Genomic DNA, 17801 nt, shown 5'->3' on the forward strand with positions numbered 1-17801 from the left:
TGGGGTCGGGGATGACACATCTTCTTCCCCGAACGGGGGCCGCATGACAACATTTTCTTCGAGGCCTGTATGAAAAGAAATCAAGGACGACGGCCCCCGTTCAGGGAAGAAGATGACGGGATCGACAGGGCCCAACGTGAAAGGGTAAGTGTAAACACTTAGAAACCCTTCCACATGGGTAGTGATGTCTTCTTCGGGGGTCGGAATCATCACTTCTTTATCTTCCCAATGGCAGTATTTCTTCACCTGCTTAAGGTCACCCTCAGTTATCGAGCATATATATCTCGACATTGGTTCGCATCGACCAGGGACCGACGAAGTTTTCTCCACTTTGAAGTCGGAAGTAAGTTCACACCCCTGGGGAACACACTCCTCAGGGCGTGGCTCCACCGGTGTTTTATCACCGACCAGCCGCGATGAAGAAGTTTTTTCCTTTTAAGGAACAGTTTTAGACGTTTTTGCCATTTTTGTATGAGTTGAAAGAAAGAAGAAGAGAATAAGGCTTGGTGTTTTTGAGGGACAGTTGATCGACAGGGCTCCTCAAAGGTCGAGACCCTTTCACGTTGGGCCCTGACTACTTTATGAAAAGAAACATTTCATAAAAGATCATCAAATGCGTAAAAGGGGGCTTGCCATAATTTTTCTCCTCCCATCGGGCCCTTGCCAAATCGCGCCACGAGCACTCAGCATACGAAGAAGTCGAAGCCAGTTTCTTAACCCATCCCTCGAGGTTAGTAATTGCATCGGGAATCCAAGAAACCACTACATCATAGAAAGAGATGTCGATGAGAAGAAGCAAAGGAAACGAAATAATAAATGAAAGCTATAGGTGGGATTGTACTTATGCTTCAAATTTCATTTCTCGGCAAATAGCATCTTCTCGGCCGGGATTAGGTCGGAAGTCTTTACTCGAACAAACCGACCTATCTATTCTCGATACTTGTTCTTATCTATGCTCGAGAACAGTACCTTGGTAGCCTGACACTGAAGCCTTATTAACCCGCCTTGATAGAGACAGGGGCTGTACAACCTAATAAGATGGTCGAGGGTGAAAGACGTCCCTTCGACTTTACTCGGAAAGAATCGGAGCAGAATGACAATTTGCCAAAAGAAGGGATGGATTTGACCTATGGTTATTTGATATTGGCGGAAAAAGTCGATGATGACGGGATCGACAGGGCCCAACGTGAAAGGGTAAGTGTAAACACTTAGAAACCCTTCCACATGGGTAGTGATATCTTCTTCGGGGGTCGGAATCATCACTTCTTTATCTTCCCAATGGCAGTATTTCTTCACCTGCTTAAGGTCACCCTCAGTTATCGAGCATATATATCTCGACATTGGTTCGCATCGACCAGGGACCGACGAAGTTTTCTCCACTTTGAAGTCGGAAGTAAGTTCACACCCCTGGGGAACACACTCCTCAGGGCGTGGCTCCACCGGTGTTTTATCACCGACCAGCCGCGATGAAGAAGTTTTTTCCTTTTGAGGAACAGTTTTAGACGTTTTTGCCATTTTTGTATGAGTTGAAAGAAAGAAGAAGAGAATAAGGCTTGGTGTTTTTGAGGGACAGTTGATAATGAAACTTAGAGATTATGCAGAACGGAAAGGCTTAAAAGATGCAAAAAGTTTTGAAGATTAGAGTAGAGATCAAGAGTAAAGTTTGGGCAAAGAGAAGGAAAGTACATTTATAGGATAAACATGAAAGTTCAGAACCAATAATGGTTGACTACCAACTGACGCTCATTAATGACTTTGGGAACTGTACCGACGGGACGCTTCGATCGCTTATGTCACGAGGATGACTTCATAATAGGTCGAGGTAAAAAATCGAAGGCTCAGCTCGTTTCTTCTCATTATGCTTACGGTTAAAATCGGACCTACTAGATTTTACTATTTGATTGAGACCAGGGAATTGCATCGAAGGTCAACCTCGTAGTGGATTAGACTAGAGCATGAGAACAAGGTATCGAGTTCAAGAATCGAGGTACCTATCGAGATCGAGGCTAGCGGTGACCGAGATCAAATATGGAAGACTTCGAGCAAAGCGCAATAACGGAAAAACAAGATATTCGTGACCAGTCAAAGATCACAGCAGAAATTCTGGAACAGATCAAATCAAATCAAGGGCGATTGTTTAGCTAATCATGGGACTTATATCCGTAATTGGAATTGTATCATAGGTATGAATCCTCTACTATATAAAGAGGGTCCTAATCGTTTTGTAACCATCTGATACTCTGAGAGATCAAAGCAATATAACGCCTTTTCTTTAGTTCATATACTTGTTCATCAGCTTGTTATATTTTAATTGTTCTTGCACAAATCAGTTCGAGGATATTCAAGCTTGAGGGATGAATTTCGTTCAAACACTGGTTTACTTTATATTATTGTTAATTCCTATTATTACTCTTTACTTTTATCAATTGGTATTAGGTGAAATCACGTGTTCTTAAAACCACATTATAAGTTTAATTGTTATCCAATTTTAAGGGTAAATAGGATGTTATAGCGAAGTGCTATTATATAGAACATATATTATAACATAACATGAAAATTGGTTCCGGAAAAGCTTGACTTTTATAGTGAAGTGTTGTTATATAAGGATGTTGTTATATAGATGTCTGACTCTGTATATTGAATTCTCTTGGCTTATTCGTATGTTTAACTTCTTTATAATTTAATTTTTCTTTGTAAAAATTGTGATGCGGCCACTACTTGTAAGGTAAGTTTTGGTAAAAATTATATGGTCTAAGGAAAATGGAGGGACAAAACAAAAGGAGCACTAAGGGGTCGTTTGGTATGAGGTATAAGAAGTATAGGGGTGGTATAAAAATTTAATACCACCTTAAAATTATTTTAGGTTAGCAAACCAGGTATAAGTTATCTCGGTGTTAAAATTAACACCGGGATAACTTATACCTTATAGAGGGTGGGGTAATTAGCACCGGTATAACTTATACCTTCTTCTTAGAAATTATACCATTGTCATTGTTAATACAACATACCAAACAGTGAATAAACAACAATCCCAGCATAACTAATCCCATCATAACTTATCCCAACATATCTTATACTAGCATAACTTATACCAGCATAATCTGTATTCCAACCAAACGACCTCTAATACTCTATTTGATTAGCAAATCAGGTATAAGTTATCCCAGTATTAATTTTAACACTGACATAACTTATACCTTATAGAAGGTGGGTTAATTAGCACATGTATAACTTATACCTTCTTAGAAATTATGCAATTGTCATTCTTAATACAACATACCAAACAATGAATAAACAACAATCTATATCATAACTTATCTCAATATAACTTATACCGGCATAACTCATACCGGTATAAATCGTATTCCAACCAAACAACCCCCTAAATGATTTGAGGACTTCACCTCAATCACATGAAAAGAATTTAATTAAAAAAATGATCGGTAGGTAGGTTAGTTTATTCAGTAAAATAAGAAGTTTCCCTTGTGCAGCTCGCGTTGATGTCTGAACAGATTGATGTTTGTACTGTTTGGCGAATCACTAGGGTCCTCCTCAAAAGTTGGGAATGAACAGAAAATTATCTCTTTGGTTAGAATTTTGAAACATCTTTCTGGGTTTAACGAAGGAAAAGATGCAGTATTTTGAAAAACAAAATCGAATGTATAGTATGCATAGTACGTGTTTATTTTAAAGCAGATAAATCTTAGTTTCTGTTGAGACCTTCTGTTTTCTTACAGTTAGACGTGGAAAAGAAGCAAAACGAGCAGGTAAAAATGGCAGAGAGGGGATTGTATAGACTGTTTGAGAGCCCCCACCACCCAAATTCTGCTTTGTCTCTTTCTGCATATATCAGGGGGGGAAGTGACTCAAATCTTTGTTTGTTTTAGGTTGGATGTTTTTGATGTTCCCCAATTGAATCCCCCCTCCCTTTCTTTCTTTTCACACAGACATCCAATATGTCCAGAGTTATCAAAATATCAAGTGAGTGATTTTGAATTGAAAACCTTAAACTATTCAACATTCCACTTTGCGTAGAGAAAAGTGAGCATGTTGGGGTTGTCTAGCCAATTTTGTTTTCTTTCAGCTGTAAGTAAGTATTCTCAGTTTTGGTAATAAAAGTTTTTTATTTACCAAAGAAAAACTATTGTAACAGTCATACGTTTTCATTAAAGTAATTGAATTATATGTGAATTGATCAGAAAATACAAATGATCTTAAATTCAAATTTATGGCTGTTTTTGTTTCTTTTAGGTTGATGTTCCCCAATCCCCTTTTCTTTCTTTTGCCAAAGACATACAACATGTCCAGAGATTCTTGAGCCGAGGGTCTATCGGAAACAGCCTCTCTACTCCTTCGAAATAGGGGTAAAATGGAATAGGGGTAAAGCCTGCGTACACACTACCTTCTCCAAACCTCACTTGTGAGATTCCACTGGATTGTTGTTGTTGTTGTATACAACATGTCCAGAGATATTAAAAGAGTGCGCATGAATTGAAAATTGAAATGAGCAAATATATCTCTATCACCTTAATTGAATGCTAAAACTCTTCAACATATATATACTTTACATGGAAACTTTTAATCCGTCAAGGGGCCAAGGAAATGACACTACAACATTTCCGTCAACGATGAGGATATCTGTATATAATAATTATAATACTAAGCTCGAGTGTCATAGAAAGGTATAGATTCTTAATTAATGATATAGCTCATGACTACATGTACTTTGTCAATTTCTGAAAAGAAAATGACTAGTTCATGTCGTATAAACACCAAGTTCGTACTTTAACTTTAGTTCTTTAGAAGGCTTACATAAAGATATTATTTAGGTGATGATTAATAATGTAATTTTATAGTGATTATATATTTAACTTAAACTCTACAGTTGGCTATTAGTGTAGTAACCTAGAAGAGATGGTAAGCAGCATATTACTCAGTTAGTCAGACTTAAAATTGTGCCAAATCATATAATTTAACTTCAAGAATCACAAATTAAGGTAAAAACATGTTCTACTCCCTCCATCTCAATTTACGTGACACTCTTTTCTTTCTAATCAGTCCCAAAAAAAATGACAACTTTTTTTGTATTTAGTAACAACTCAATTTTAAATTTCTCTTTTAACTCTTAATCAGATGATTTCTAACCACAAAATTTTTATAGCTGTTTTAGACCACAATTTATAAACAAACAACAACAACATACCCAGTAAAATCTTACTAGTGGGGAGAGTAGAGGGTACGCAGACCTTACCCCTGTCCCGAGAAGGATAGAGAAATTATTTCCGGGAGACTCTTGGCACAATTTATAAAAAATATTTATTTCTTTTTTAACTTCATACTCATTCAAACATATTCACATAAATTGACACGATAATTAACTATAGTTATGTGATAAATATGCAAAGATAACAATGCTCTCAAGTTTACCTCCACATATTATCATAATGCAGCAAAATCAGCAGTAGTACTATTACTCATGTTTTTCCTCTATTCTCCAGTAGTACGTTGACAGAAGCAATGTTTGAGAAAGAGCAGTCAATTTCCATCAATATTTCCATCATATCCTCTAAATTCATGGTCATCTCGAGATCATCAAAGAATCGCCTTTTGGGCGTACAACTCTGCCTCTACACCTTGTCGGATTATTTTTCTATCGAATGAAATTCAATTAGTGCAGACTGTGCAGTGCTCCCTATCTTCTGCCACTGTACATTTACATTATTTGCACTCGTGTGAATCCTACCATTTCTTTCTTTTCCCCGACTTAGAAGCTGATTCAGAATTTATAGTTTATAGGTTTGTAAAGTAACCTTAAATTAATATATAATAATAATTGGATTCACAATTAAATATTTATCGACCAAGAAATTACACTAAATGACCTTGAAAAGGGTCACACTTGATTTTATGATCCTCTATTGTCCTATGGGCAAATCTTTAAGATCAAAAGTTAAAGTGTTTCCCATTAGGCAAGCGAAAGACAAAACTTGTTAAACTTGAAGTGTTGTTCACGAGACAAATGAACTCAAAAAATCAAGAGTAGCACCGAAATGTTCTATTTCTATCACTCCCCCATCAACTCCGCCCATTAAATGCAGCCTATCCTAGCCCCAAATCGGGTCGGTTATCTCGCCCTTAATAGGCCGGGTTGTGCCCGGACTGGACCACTTTATACCAATGAGATGTAAGGAGTTTTCCGAGCTAAGAGAAGGGTATTTCCAATACCTAGCTAAGATAAGGTTATTTCCAATACTCGTCCAAACGTCTTCAATCCCTAATATGTAATCAATGGAGGTACTTAATTCTTTCATCCCGTTTTATATAACTGGTGTTCGACAAAGGCCTGTAGTTGCAAAAAGAAATATTAAAGGCAGAGGCGGAACCAGGATATGAGGGAGAAATTCAAAAATAACCAGATTTACAATTGGTCGTTCATTAATAGTCCAGTTTCAAAAGTAATCGAAATTTAGCCATTTTTCATGTAAAGATAAATCTGAGCGAAAACACTGTTCAAAACTCGGAAAATACGCCAGTATATTATACTGATGCTTGAACTCCAGCATATTATACTGGAGTTCCAGCAAGTATAATTGTCCAGTATAATATACTGGAGTTTGGAGCACCGGTGCTCCAGTCTCCTATATATTATACTGGAGTCAACAAAGTATACCGGTCGAGCATAATATGCTGGAGTTCATATACATGTGTACCGAACTCCAGTATATTATGCTGGACCGGTCTCTGTTGCAACAAAATACTGGCTTTTTTTCATTGACTTCGTAAACGCTGGCTATTTTTGAATGACCAGTCTGAAAACTGGCTATACCGTGTTATTTTTACAGGATATGAAGTTTATGGGTTCGAGAATATAATCTGTTTAAGTTACTGGGTTCTAAATTAATAAATCGTACATATTGAATGAATTTCTTAAAACAAATACATAGCTTGATAAATGCTACTGGATTCGGCCGAACTCATAGGTCGTGTTCTAGCTTCGCCCTTGATTAAAGATCCTTGAAATGTATGGTCTAAATAGATCATAAACACTTGTGTAGATATAAAATTATATTATTAAATGCAAAATCAGAATTTCAAAGTATAATTATAGGCGTAATGGCTTCCTGGCCACTTAAACTTGTAGGGCTTTTGAAAGCCGATACACGCACTTTGGATTTTCCCATTTGTATACTCCAACTTGACAAAATGGGTAATAAGAAATACATTAACTAGAGCGTGTATATCAAATGCGTTGACATGTACAACACATCATGCTAAGCTATTTATTACCTGCCATGTATTATTTGTGGGTCCTATTTTTAAATACAAAATCAAAAAAAAAAGTTACAAATACAAAGAGGGAAAAAAACAACGTGTGAAACATACTAGGTGTTCGATAATTCCACCGTGGGAATCGTCCCCTCCGACGAGCATCAAAACTCTGGCGAAGCAAAAATGAACGCGCAAGGTGTTCCAAGTATCCAAATTGGAAAAGAAAGGTACCAAAATGTTCACCTTGATGAGGAGAATGTTCCTACACTTCCAATTTCATATGGGTACCAACCAATTCCTCCAATTTTACAATCCAAAAGCTCAGGTAGTCCGATTGAGCAAAGTGTTCGACGAAATGCCCCTATCAATTCTGGGCCAATTGGAGACCAATTTCCAATTGGAATCCCTTCTACTACACCAATGAATCCTCTATGCAAAGATTCAGCTCAATCCATTCAAGAAATTAATCATCACCACCAAGTTGAAAACTCAGAACTTTACCAGTTGGTCGGGCATGGTGCTCCAGGGATAATTGGATCCCAAAACCAATGCCAAACCATTTCTGCACCCCAGGTGAGTATTCCCAACCCATCACAACTAATTTTACGTGGGTCAATCGCGTCGAATATTAAAAAAGGTCCTTCAGAACACTGTTCACCCAACACTGTTTGACCAAATGTCAACCCCCAATCCAGCCCAATTCAAAGGAATTTATTGATGGGAGACCCTTCCTTAGTACCTATGGAGATCACTTGCCAAGTTTCTCAGCAATCCATTGCAGGAATTGAATCTACTCAAAAAATTGGAAAAGTCTTGCAATCCATTGCGAGAAGATGAAAAATTGGAAAAGTCTTTTTCCTTTTTTATTTTTCTTTTTTATTTATATTTTATTCTAATTCTAATTTTTTTAAGTAAAAACAATACTGTTCACGTGCCTTAGCAGCGTGATTTGTACACAGTTTAACCATGTCAGCTGTAGTGCTTCCACATAGGCATGGTCAGCGGTCAAAAGTGTTTATTATTACCCATTTTGTCAAGTTGGAGTGTTCAAATGGGAAAATTCAAAGTTCATGTATCGGCTTTCAAAAGCCCTACAAGTTTAAGTGGTCAGGAAGCCATTACGCCTTAATTATATCCAAATATAAATAGACTAAAAAGGAAAGTGTGACATACAATCAAACTAATTAATAGCCTCTTTGGCCAAGCTTTTATTTTTTTAGCCAAAAGTGATTTTTTTTTTTTTCCAAAAGCACTTTTGGCCAAAAATTGAGGTATTTGGCCAAGCTTTTGGAAGGAAAAAAAGTGCTTTTGAGGAGAAACAAAAGCAGTTTTGGAGAAACAGAAAAAAGTAGTTTCTCTCCAAAAGCACTTTTCTGAGAAACATTTTTGAGAAAAATACACTTAGAAACAGTTTTTAAAAGCTTGGCTAAACACTAATAACCGCTTAAAAGTGCTTTTCAAATTAATTAGCTAAACTATTTCTCACCAAAAACAAGGCAAAGCGTTCTCCAAAGTAAAAAACATAAATTCTGTAATCTTTGGACTGCATGCATTCTTTTTGTTCTTCTTTATATTCCTTTTTTGGAGGGGCTTTGTGATGGATTGATGGGTGAGCGATGCTATGTTGAAAACAGTGTTGTATAGGAATTGCTGTGGACGAAATGTGAAAGGCTGAAAACCCTATACATTACCCACTGTTCTACACAATGTGCAAGAATTAATATACTGTATATGGTAGACAAAGATGAGGTTCTATAGGAAATACGCACAGTTCAGGTTTTCATTTTAGTAAACAGAAGATTTTGGGAAATACTCCCTCGCTTCCTGTTTACGTGAACCTATTTCCTTTTTGGTCCGTTCCAAAAAGAATAAACCCTTTCTAAATTTGGAAACAATTTAGTATAAACTTACAACTCTACCCTTAATGAAAAGCTTTTATAACCACACAAATACTCTGGGCCCCCTTTTAACTTGTTTAGGACCCCAAATTCCAAAAATCTTCATTTTTTCTTAAACTCTATGCTCAGTCAAACAGGTTCACATAAATTGAAACGGAAGGAGTAATAATTATATCGACAATTTATGAAACCAAAATTGACTTTGCAGTCACTCTACAGACCGTTCTTTTTCCTGTTGGTTCACTGAGACTATTTGGTCACAAGACTTTTTGAAAAAAAAAGTGTTTTTCTTTACTGCGTCCCTTGCTCATCAAGTTGCCTTACAAAGAAATTATAATGTTTGATGTGAAATCGGCACTCAGATTTTGCTTGTTCTAGTGGCCTTTTGATATGGCTTTCTTTCGGCTATAAATTCAGAAAATGAAACTTGGCAGCTTTGCAGCATATTAGGTAAAGAAAAGTGGTCCATATCAACAAAAGCAGAAACCATATGTAAATAATATGAAATGCATATATAATTAATTAATGGAGGAAGGCTTAATTAGCTACAGATTCTAACTAGAGAGAATCTGCTTTTCAATAACATGAAAATAGTTTATTTATTGTTTATTGACCATAAACAAATCCCATAAATTACTACACCTTAAATAGGCATGACTTTTTTTCTAGACCCAATAATACTAACATAAAACGAAAGTGTAGCGGCCATAGACTTTCCATGCCACATCTAGATGGTCTCTAAATATGACAGAACATCTAGCCACAATATAAAATACTTAGGAAATATTTTCAAGTTCAGCAGTAAGAGTAGAATAATATATAGTTTCAAGAGAAAAATAGGACTCGATGTTCTAGCTAGGACGGTGAATTTTGTGAAAAAGGGCTAGTAGCTATAGGGAAACCATAGCGAAAGTAGTTAAAATTTAAGTAGCACACCATTCTCTTAAGAGGGTCACAAACCCTAGAAAGAAAACCCCAGACCCTCTATAAATTTTGGTTGATTGATCAAATACTTGATCCTCCTCCTCCTCCTCCTCCTCCATGGATATTTCCAGCAGAAGAGTTTTGATCATTCCAATTATTAGGGATAGAATATGGGATAGGAAAATTAGGTGTTTGATGAAAACCTCTACTAAACTCAACCGGCCTTTGGCGAAAACCAGCCATGTTAATTCCTTGTGTTCCAGGTAAAGGCGGCGGGGGTGTGTACTCATTGCAAGCATAGCGAATCAAATCGGCGTTAGCAGCGTCGAGTTCCTTTTGCAGGCGCTCAACTTGGCGTTGAAGGAAAGAGATGGCCCCAACGCAGCCATAAACGGGATCTCTTACTCTTGCTTCGGCTTCGTAGGCTAAAGAGTTGACAGCGTCCTCTCTCTGGTGAGGCAAGAGCTCATTGAGAAGCTTAGTGACATTGCTTGCGCCGAAGATTTTGTGGACGTTAATGAACTTTTGAGGCTCCTCGGGTGGGAAGTAAGGTGCAAAAATGCAGCCAGGTAGACATTTTCTCCTTAGGAATTTGCATGCTGCACAAGGGGAGTTGTATGAGCTGCTGGATGAAGCCATTCTTGATCTCTAAGTAGCTGCAAAGAGAAAACATCATGTAAGCTCTTTTTTTTTTTTTAATTGAAATTTTTTACCTTAACTAATTATAACAATTTTCTCTTAATTATGATAAGCTATTTTATTGTGAATTGTAATGGAAATTTACCTTAAATTATTATAGCATCTTAAGTTTCTTTCCTTTTTCCCAATGTGGGTTTCTCTTGGGATTCTTTTGCTATAAGATTTGATCCTGCTATTGTGAAAAAATATGCTAGACGTGCTCAATTGGGTGTATTTCTAACTTGTGAAATCGATCTTGGTATTTAATATACTACATGGACAGTTAGCTAATGGTTTTCTGTTATGTTTTCTCCCAAACAATTTGTTGTTTTTGGTTCATGGCTCACAAGTGCACTGCATGCTTTGATCTTTATAGAAGGAGTATTTAGTTTGATGAAGAATTTTCCTCATTTCTGTCATCCAGCTACACAGAGACGGTAGAATTTTCACGATCTTGAATTTGGAGGTTCAAGTGGAAGCTAATTAGTGATATATCCTTTCTGAAATTTGTTAAACATGAGATCTGAAAAATGCACTTGAAATCAAATTTCGTAAAAATAAGTAAAAGGAAAACCCTAAATCAAGAATTGCTACACGGAGTAACATAATAGAGCAAGTATGTTTCTGGAACTTATTTAGGAAGAAAAATGTTATATGAGTTTACCTATTTCTGATCTATCTAGGTTTCTTTGATGAGATGATTGTGAAAAGGGAATTACCTTTTTTTCTCTTTCAGGGAGCTCTCTCCTTAATCAGAAATCTTGGCTGTGTTTCGTCAAAGTTACAAAAAGGAATTAAAGTACAAAAAACAGTAGCAGATTGAAAGAAGAAGTTAAGTGATCAGCTTCACAAGTTCAATACTAACTTACTGGTGAAACCCTCTAAAGGGGAAAACCCTAATTGGAGAAGAGAGAACTTTAGGTTGTCCCCTGCAAATCTAGTAGTAGTAGCAAAAGTATAAATAATAAAGAAAAGAGAAGCAAAGGGCAATTTAGTGATGGAGAAGGAATGAAGGCAAAAGACAAAGGGTAATAAATGGAAGGTACACTAGGAAAAAGATGACTATGACACTGCATCTAATAATAATTTCATACTTGTGGGGATGTATGTATCCATTTTTTCCCCCTTCTACCCTATTTCTCATGCACTCACAGACAACCATAAAATTCTATATACGTTTTATTTTTTTTTATTTTTTTTTTGTGTGATATAAACCCGACATTTTCCTCGTATTTGTTCCTTGTAATTTTAGCAATTGAAGAGAAGAATGAAAGAATTAAAGAGAAAAGAAAATTAAGGCAGCAAAAGAAAATATAATTGTAATACAGACTGACGATTCATATATTTGAATAGTTGAATTGAGACAGATTCTGATTTTCAGATTTTGGGAAAAAGAAAATTTGTTTATCCTCCGTAAAATCCATTCAAATAGGGATTTTTTTCTGTGAAGCTTTATTTGAAATTCTTATTTTCTGATTTTGGAGAACATCTTTTCATTCATTTGTCTCAACTTCTTGTCAATTGCTAATCACTCTTTTTATGGAATTGACATGCTACATATATATATATATATATATATATATATATATATTACTTTTCTTAGCAAATATATTTATAAGTATCGCAGGATGACATAATAAGGTAAATTAGCTAGGTTTAACCCCTTTTCTTAATATAATTTCATTTTTTATCTGCTTAATATTCCTTATTCTAACTTTTTTTATTGAAGAATCAAAAGAAAACCTCCATTTTGTGAAGTATCATCAGCAGTCAAGCTTAAGCAGATTGTTTTCAATTTGCTAGAAACAAAGCAGAATTGAGGGTCAGACGAATTTGAAGTTTACACAATTTAGACTTTAAAAGAATTGGATGGATTGAAGATGACCAACACAGGATCACGATGTAATATAATGCACCAATTGTTCTTTAGACATTATTGATGAGTTTAAAGTCATAAACAATGGCAGAACCAGAATTTTTAATGAGGGAATTTAAAAAGTAAAAAAGTAAACATGCAGAAAAAGCTAAGGGGGTTCATCATTTAAAATATATATACATAAAAATGAAATTTAATCTTATATACATCGTATAATTTCCGACGAAGGAGGTTCGAATTTTGCCCTAGCTCCGCCCATGGTCATAAGCAATACTTTTTTCAGTGGAATCACATTATAATAGTTCGTCCTTAAGCCTGGCTACCTAAGGATTTTGGAAATATACTTCGAAAAAATTTCGCATTTTATATGATCTCATTTTTTTATTACCTTGCAGTTGTTGGTGATTGCTTTCGTTTTCTGTTAAATTACTAGTAGAATCTGTGAAGTAAATTGTTACCTCTTGATTGACTCATACCTAGGACGTGTTAATATATAGCACAACATAATAAAAGGAGAAATAATTCCTATCTAACCAATTTATATGGTTCAATTCGGTGTAATTTTACAAAAAGGAAACAATTTAAAGAGACATAAGCTAAAGAAAAAAATCAAAAAATAAGGACTTCTCGAGTTTTCCTTTTTCAGATACCTGCCTCACTCAAGAAAGTGGGTTCGTTTGGAAAAGAATTTCCTTATGGGAGCAAATCTTTTAATCTGATTTAAATTCTTTGGAGATCCGAAGGTTGTAACATCTATTCTATATATTTTGACTTTGACTATTTCTGGATATAGTACTTAAAACAAAGTGGGAATGAAAAAAAAATAACTGCCTCACTCAAGAAAGTGATTTCTAGAAAGATTCTCGTGTAATTAAATGACTAAGTAGGCGTTTGGACATAAACAATGTGAAATATGGAAAAAAAAATTAGTTTTTGAAGTTAAGTTGAAAAATGAATTTATGTTTGGACATGCATTTTATTTGAAAAAATATTTGCAGTTGTACGAGAGAAAAACATTATTTACTTGAAAAAACAAAGTAAAAATTACTTTTCAAATTCAAAATTTATCTTCAAATTTGTTTGAAATTTTTTTCAAAAAAAAATATATATTTATGGACAAACGGCTCCTAATTACCTCAGCGCATTTCTAACCAATTGTGCCCTAGGTAAAGTTTCACATTTGGAAAGTATATGATTTTTTTCTTCTTCATTTATTTATTGTGAATCAAATCCAGTAAAATTATTTCAACACCATTGGCCGATCGAGGTTGCTATCTCTCGTACTAAACGAGCCCTTACAAATTTGAAGCAATGGCTGTCACAAAAAACCAAAATGAGCATTTCCGTTTGGCACTCTCGAGAGCTGTTATCTTCACAAATTTTACTGCAATATTATCTACTCCCTCCGTTCACTTTTACTTGGCACGTTTTGACTTTTCACGTCCCTTAAAAAACAATAAATGAAGTACATAATTTATCATGATACTCATATTAATTGATGCATATTTTATTGTATTTGAGAAAATAATTTGAAATGAGTAATAAATATTGTGGGTATAAAAGGAAAAAAAATTGTCTTATGTTGATATGCATAAAGTAACAAGTCTTATCTTGATATGCATAAAGTGACAAGTAAAAATAAAAATCTATTTTTAATATACATGCCAAGTAAAAGTGAACGGAGAGAGTACACTAGTACTGGATCTGCAAGTCTTAAATTGGAAAAAATTAATTTTTGCTATTAGAATTTCGCCCTTCTTCTGCTACTTATTAATCCCGGACATCGATTAAATGATATAGAAATATAACATAATGTGCACAACTTTTAGGAAGCAAATAGACAATAATTAGGAGAGTCAAAAGGGGGAAATTGAGGAAAATTGAATACACAAATTAAAGTGTAAGTAAAACAAAAGGGGAAAATTAGATAACTTTTTTGTTTTAGGAAAGAATAGACAATAATTAGGTGAGTCTTTTCAAATATCATTACCTCACCTCGAAGATAATAAACCTTAAGATCTGAAGAATCATGACAGTTTGACTCGACTTAACTAACAACTAAATTGAATGAATTGATCGCCAAAAATAGTTACTAATTCAAACAAGGATGCGTTATTGATTCAATCTCCACTTTCTTTTTTGTTCATTTTAACTTGAATTGAGTTCAAAACTGATAAAAGCGCGTCAATATATCCACCAGAGTGAAAATCAGCAAAGCAAAGCAGTCAACGATTTTATTCAATGAGCAAAGCAGTCAATAATTTTACTCAATGTTCAGTCTCAAAACTCCTTGATAAATGCGTTTTTTCCGTGCACATGAAGAAAGAAGGAAAATGAAAAAACGAACCACATCAGTCCTTTAAGGATGAGATGATTTCTTTATATGATCTTGGACCGCTCCCTAAGATAAGAATTTCTCCAAAGTGTTTAAATTTAAAAGAAGTGAAAAACAATTCCTATAAAGATGTTTAATATGTATTATATACTTCTAAAATATAATATTGTACCTATATACATAATGTAATTTTTCGACGAAGTGACCACCCTTATGACCATGTGGCTTCGTCCATGTCTTGGACATTGGTATCAGAATTAGACTCATTCTAATTTATTTTTTCTCCAATATAGTATCCTTATCTTATACTCACTACGCTTAAGATTTTGTCTAGAGATGGGATGGTCCCTTTATACAATTTTGGATAAAACTAACTTTTGCAGTTGAGTTGAGGCTAAAATCTATTTTTTGTATTTTATTCTAATTTCTCCCAATAAGTTTCTGGAAATTAAACTAACTAATCGTGAGAACTTCTGATATGCTAAAAGAAATAATTAAGGTTGTTTACTTGTTTATATGTTCCTTGTTCAATTGTTCCTCTCCTTTTTGGCAGCCAAAAATATGGGGCATTTGCATCTATACTCGTTTTTTGTGTCACGTTTTAACTTGTGCCCGCTTTGCAAAAAAAATTGCAAGCGTACCCGCTTTTTCGCATAACTTCAACTTACGGGGCTGAAGTAGCAATGGAAATCACGCAAAACTTCAGCATTCTAGTAGCCGGACCTGAAGTTCAGCTCTAGAGCTGAAGTTTTTGTTTTGTAACTGGCGAACTTCAACTCTAGAGCTGAGTTTTTATTTTGTAACTGACAAACTTCAGCGGCGAACTTCAGCTCTAGAGCTGAAGTTTTTATTTTGTAACTATCGAACTTTAGCTCTAGAGCTGAAGATTTTGTTTTGTAACTGTCGAACTTCAGCTCTAGAGCTGAAGTTTATTTTTGTAACTGAAAAACTTCAGCCTTCTTAGAGTGTTTTAACTCTTAGACATCTGCATTTGAGCTTTTGGGACATCAGCTGAAATCAAACAAATTAAAGACTCCCATTGATCCCTCCCTAAAGAATCACTCACAAACATCACTGTTTTCCCTTTTATTTTCAACAGAAACTCAAGCCCATTGAACCTATCAAGAAACAAAAACCACCCTAACAAATCAAATACTGCAACACCCATCAGCAATCCGTCAGTTAAAGGAAAAATTAAAAAAGAACAGCTTTTGTATTTAATAATAATAAAGTACGTTCATTATGAACAAATGTTTATATAAAATGCTCAAGTAATAAAAACCATTGAGGTTCAATTCGTGACATTATTTCAAGAAAAAATTATTGAGTTGATTTGATAACTTAGAATTTTAAAAATTTCTGTTCTATAGTAAGATGGCTTCTAAGGAATTGAGTGAAGCCACAGAAGGAGAGATATTGTTACATCAATGTTAAGTTCCGGAGAGATATGGAGATCACTGGGAGAAGGAGGAGAAGAAATGAGCTGAAATTGTTTAAAAAGTGGGTACTAATTAAAAAATTTTAAAAAAATAAATATACATTAAATGGGGGCGACCAAATAGGGCGCCCGTGCAATTTTTACCAAAAACATGCAACCACCATGGGCCCATTTTACTGTGGCTACATTTGCAACGATACTTTGGGGATGATAGGTAAAATAGTTACTTTAACTCATAATTTTGTGACTAGAGGACGCTATCAATTATGCCATGAATCTAGCTAAAAGCAACTATAGTTTTATTGTACAATTATAATATTATCATTCTTAATTTACACTCAAAAAGAACTTAGTAAAGGTGTTGTATATTCCCTTTTAGGTTAAGGTCTAGAAAATTAAGATGCCCTACCACATCTACAAGTAGGTCTCAATCAATAGCTCATGGTCAAAACATTCTTTGATGGGCCTTTTATTCCTAATATATTCTTTTTCATAAGCATAAAGAATGAGCATTTTTATCTGCTTATTAAGAAAATATCCATATGCTTAGTAGGGAGACTGCACCTATTGCACGCCTTCTCCTACATATCTCTACCAATCATTGTGGGCCAAACTACACATAAATTTATTTATATGTCCTTTTTTTTAAATAATAAAAGAAGAGAAACTGAAATATAAAGTTCGATTTTTAATGGTTAAACTCAGTTGAACATATGTAAGTTTAAATTGTATATTACCATAGCAGAAATTAAGCAAATACAAAGACAATCTTAAGTTGGGTTCCGATATGTAGGGGTGTACAAATCAAATTGGAAAACCGCACCAAAACGAAAAGTCAAATCAAATCAGTTAAAAAGTCCGATTAAATTTGGTTTGGTATTGAGTAAAAAAATCTGAACTAAACGACATATAAATATATAATTTTCATATATACTTTAAGACTTTTTATAAAATTTTCTTTAAAAGACCTGCAATTCTCTTATAGGATGTAATATTTAGTTAAATATAAGGTGCTCCATATTTATTAACTTTAATTAACGAGTTGTATGATCACTTTCTTATCAAGTGTTAGTGAAATGCATCAATCTCTTTGTTCTTTCATATTTATATGTTAGAATCTATTAAATTCTTATATCTTTTTCGAATTTGAAATGGTATTTCGATAATTTAAAATTAAATAGAACATATCATTATATAAGTTCATATTTATTTTTATGTTTAATTATTAAATTCGGATAATCTTGAAAGTATACATCAACGTAAAATTATTGTCAGGCGACTAAAAAATAACTATCATGTGTTACTAAGAAAATTTTTCCATAAGAACATTTTAATAGATCATATATTGTAATTTTTTAGTTTTTGTTAAACATATATTTACTT

The 17801-nt window shown here is 34.4% G+C and overlaps 1 protein-coding gene across 1 annotated transcript; it reads right to left on the bottom strand.

Annotated features, from left to right (window-relative positions):
• Positions 1-9747: 9747 nt before the first annotated feature.
• On the bottom strand, positions 9748-11811 carry LOC104229031 (protein LATERAL ORGAN BOUNDARIES-like). Its single transcript, XM_009781602.2, has 2 exons — positions 11489-11811; positions 9748-10747 (listed from the first exon to the last, which is right to left on the bottom strand). Exon 2 carries the CDS (start codon positions 10728-10730, stop codon positions 10173-10175), a length of 558 nt encoding a protein of 185 aa, XP_009779904.1. The 5' UTR covers positions 10731-10747; positions 11489-11811; the 3' UTR covers positions 9748-10172.
• Positions 11812-17801: the final 5990 nt, after the last annotated feature.

Source organism: Nicotiana sylvestris, chromosome 3, assembly GCF_000393655.2.
Source record: "Nicotiana sylvestris chromosome 3, ASM39365v2, whole genome shotgun sequence".
Classification (NCBI taxonomy): Eukaryota; Viridiplantae; Streptophyta; class Magnoliopsida; order Solanales; family Solanaceae; genus Nicotiana; species Nicotiana sylvestris.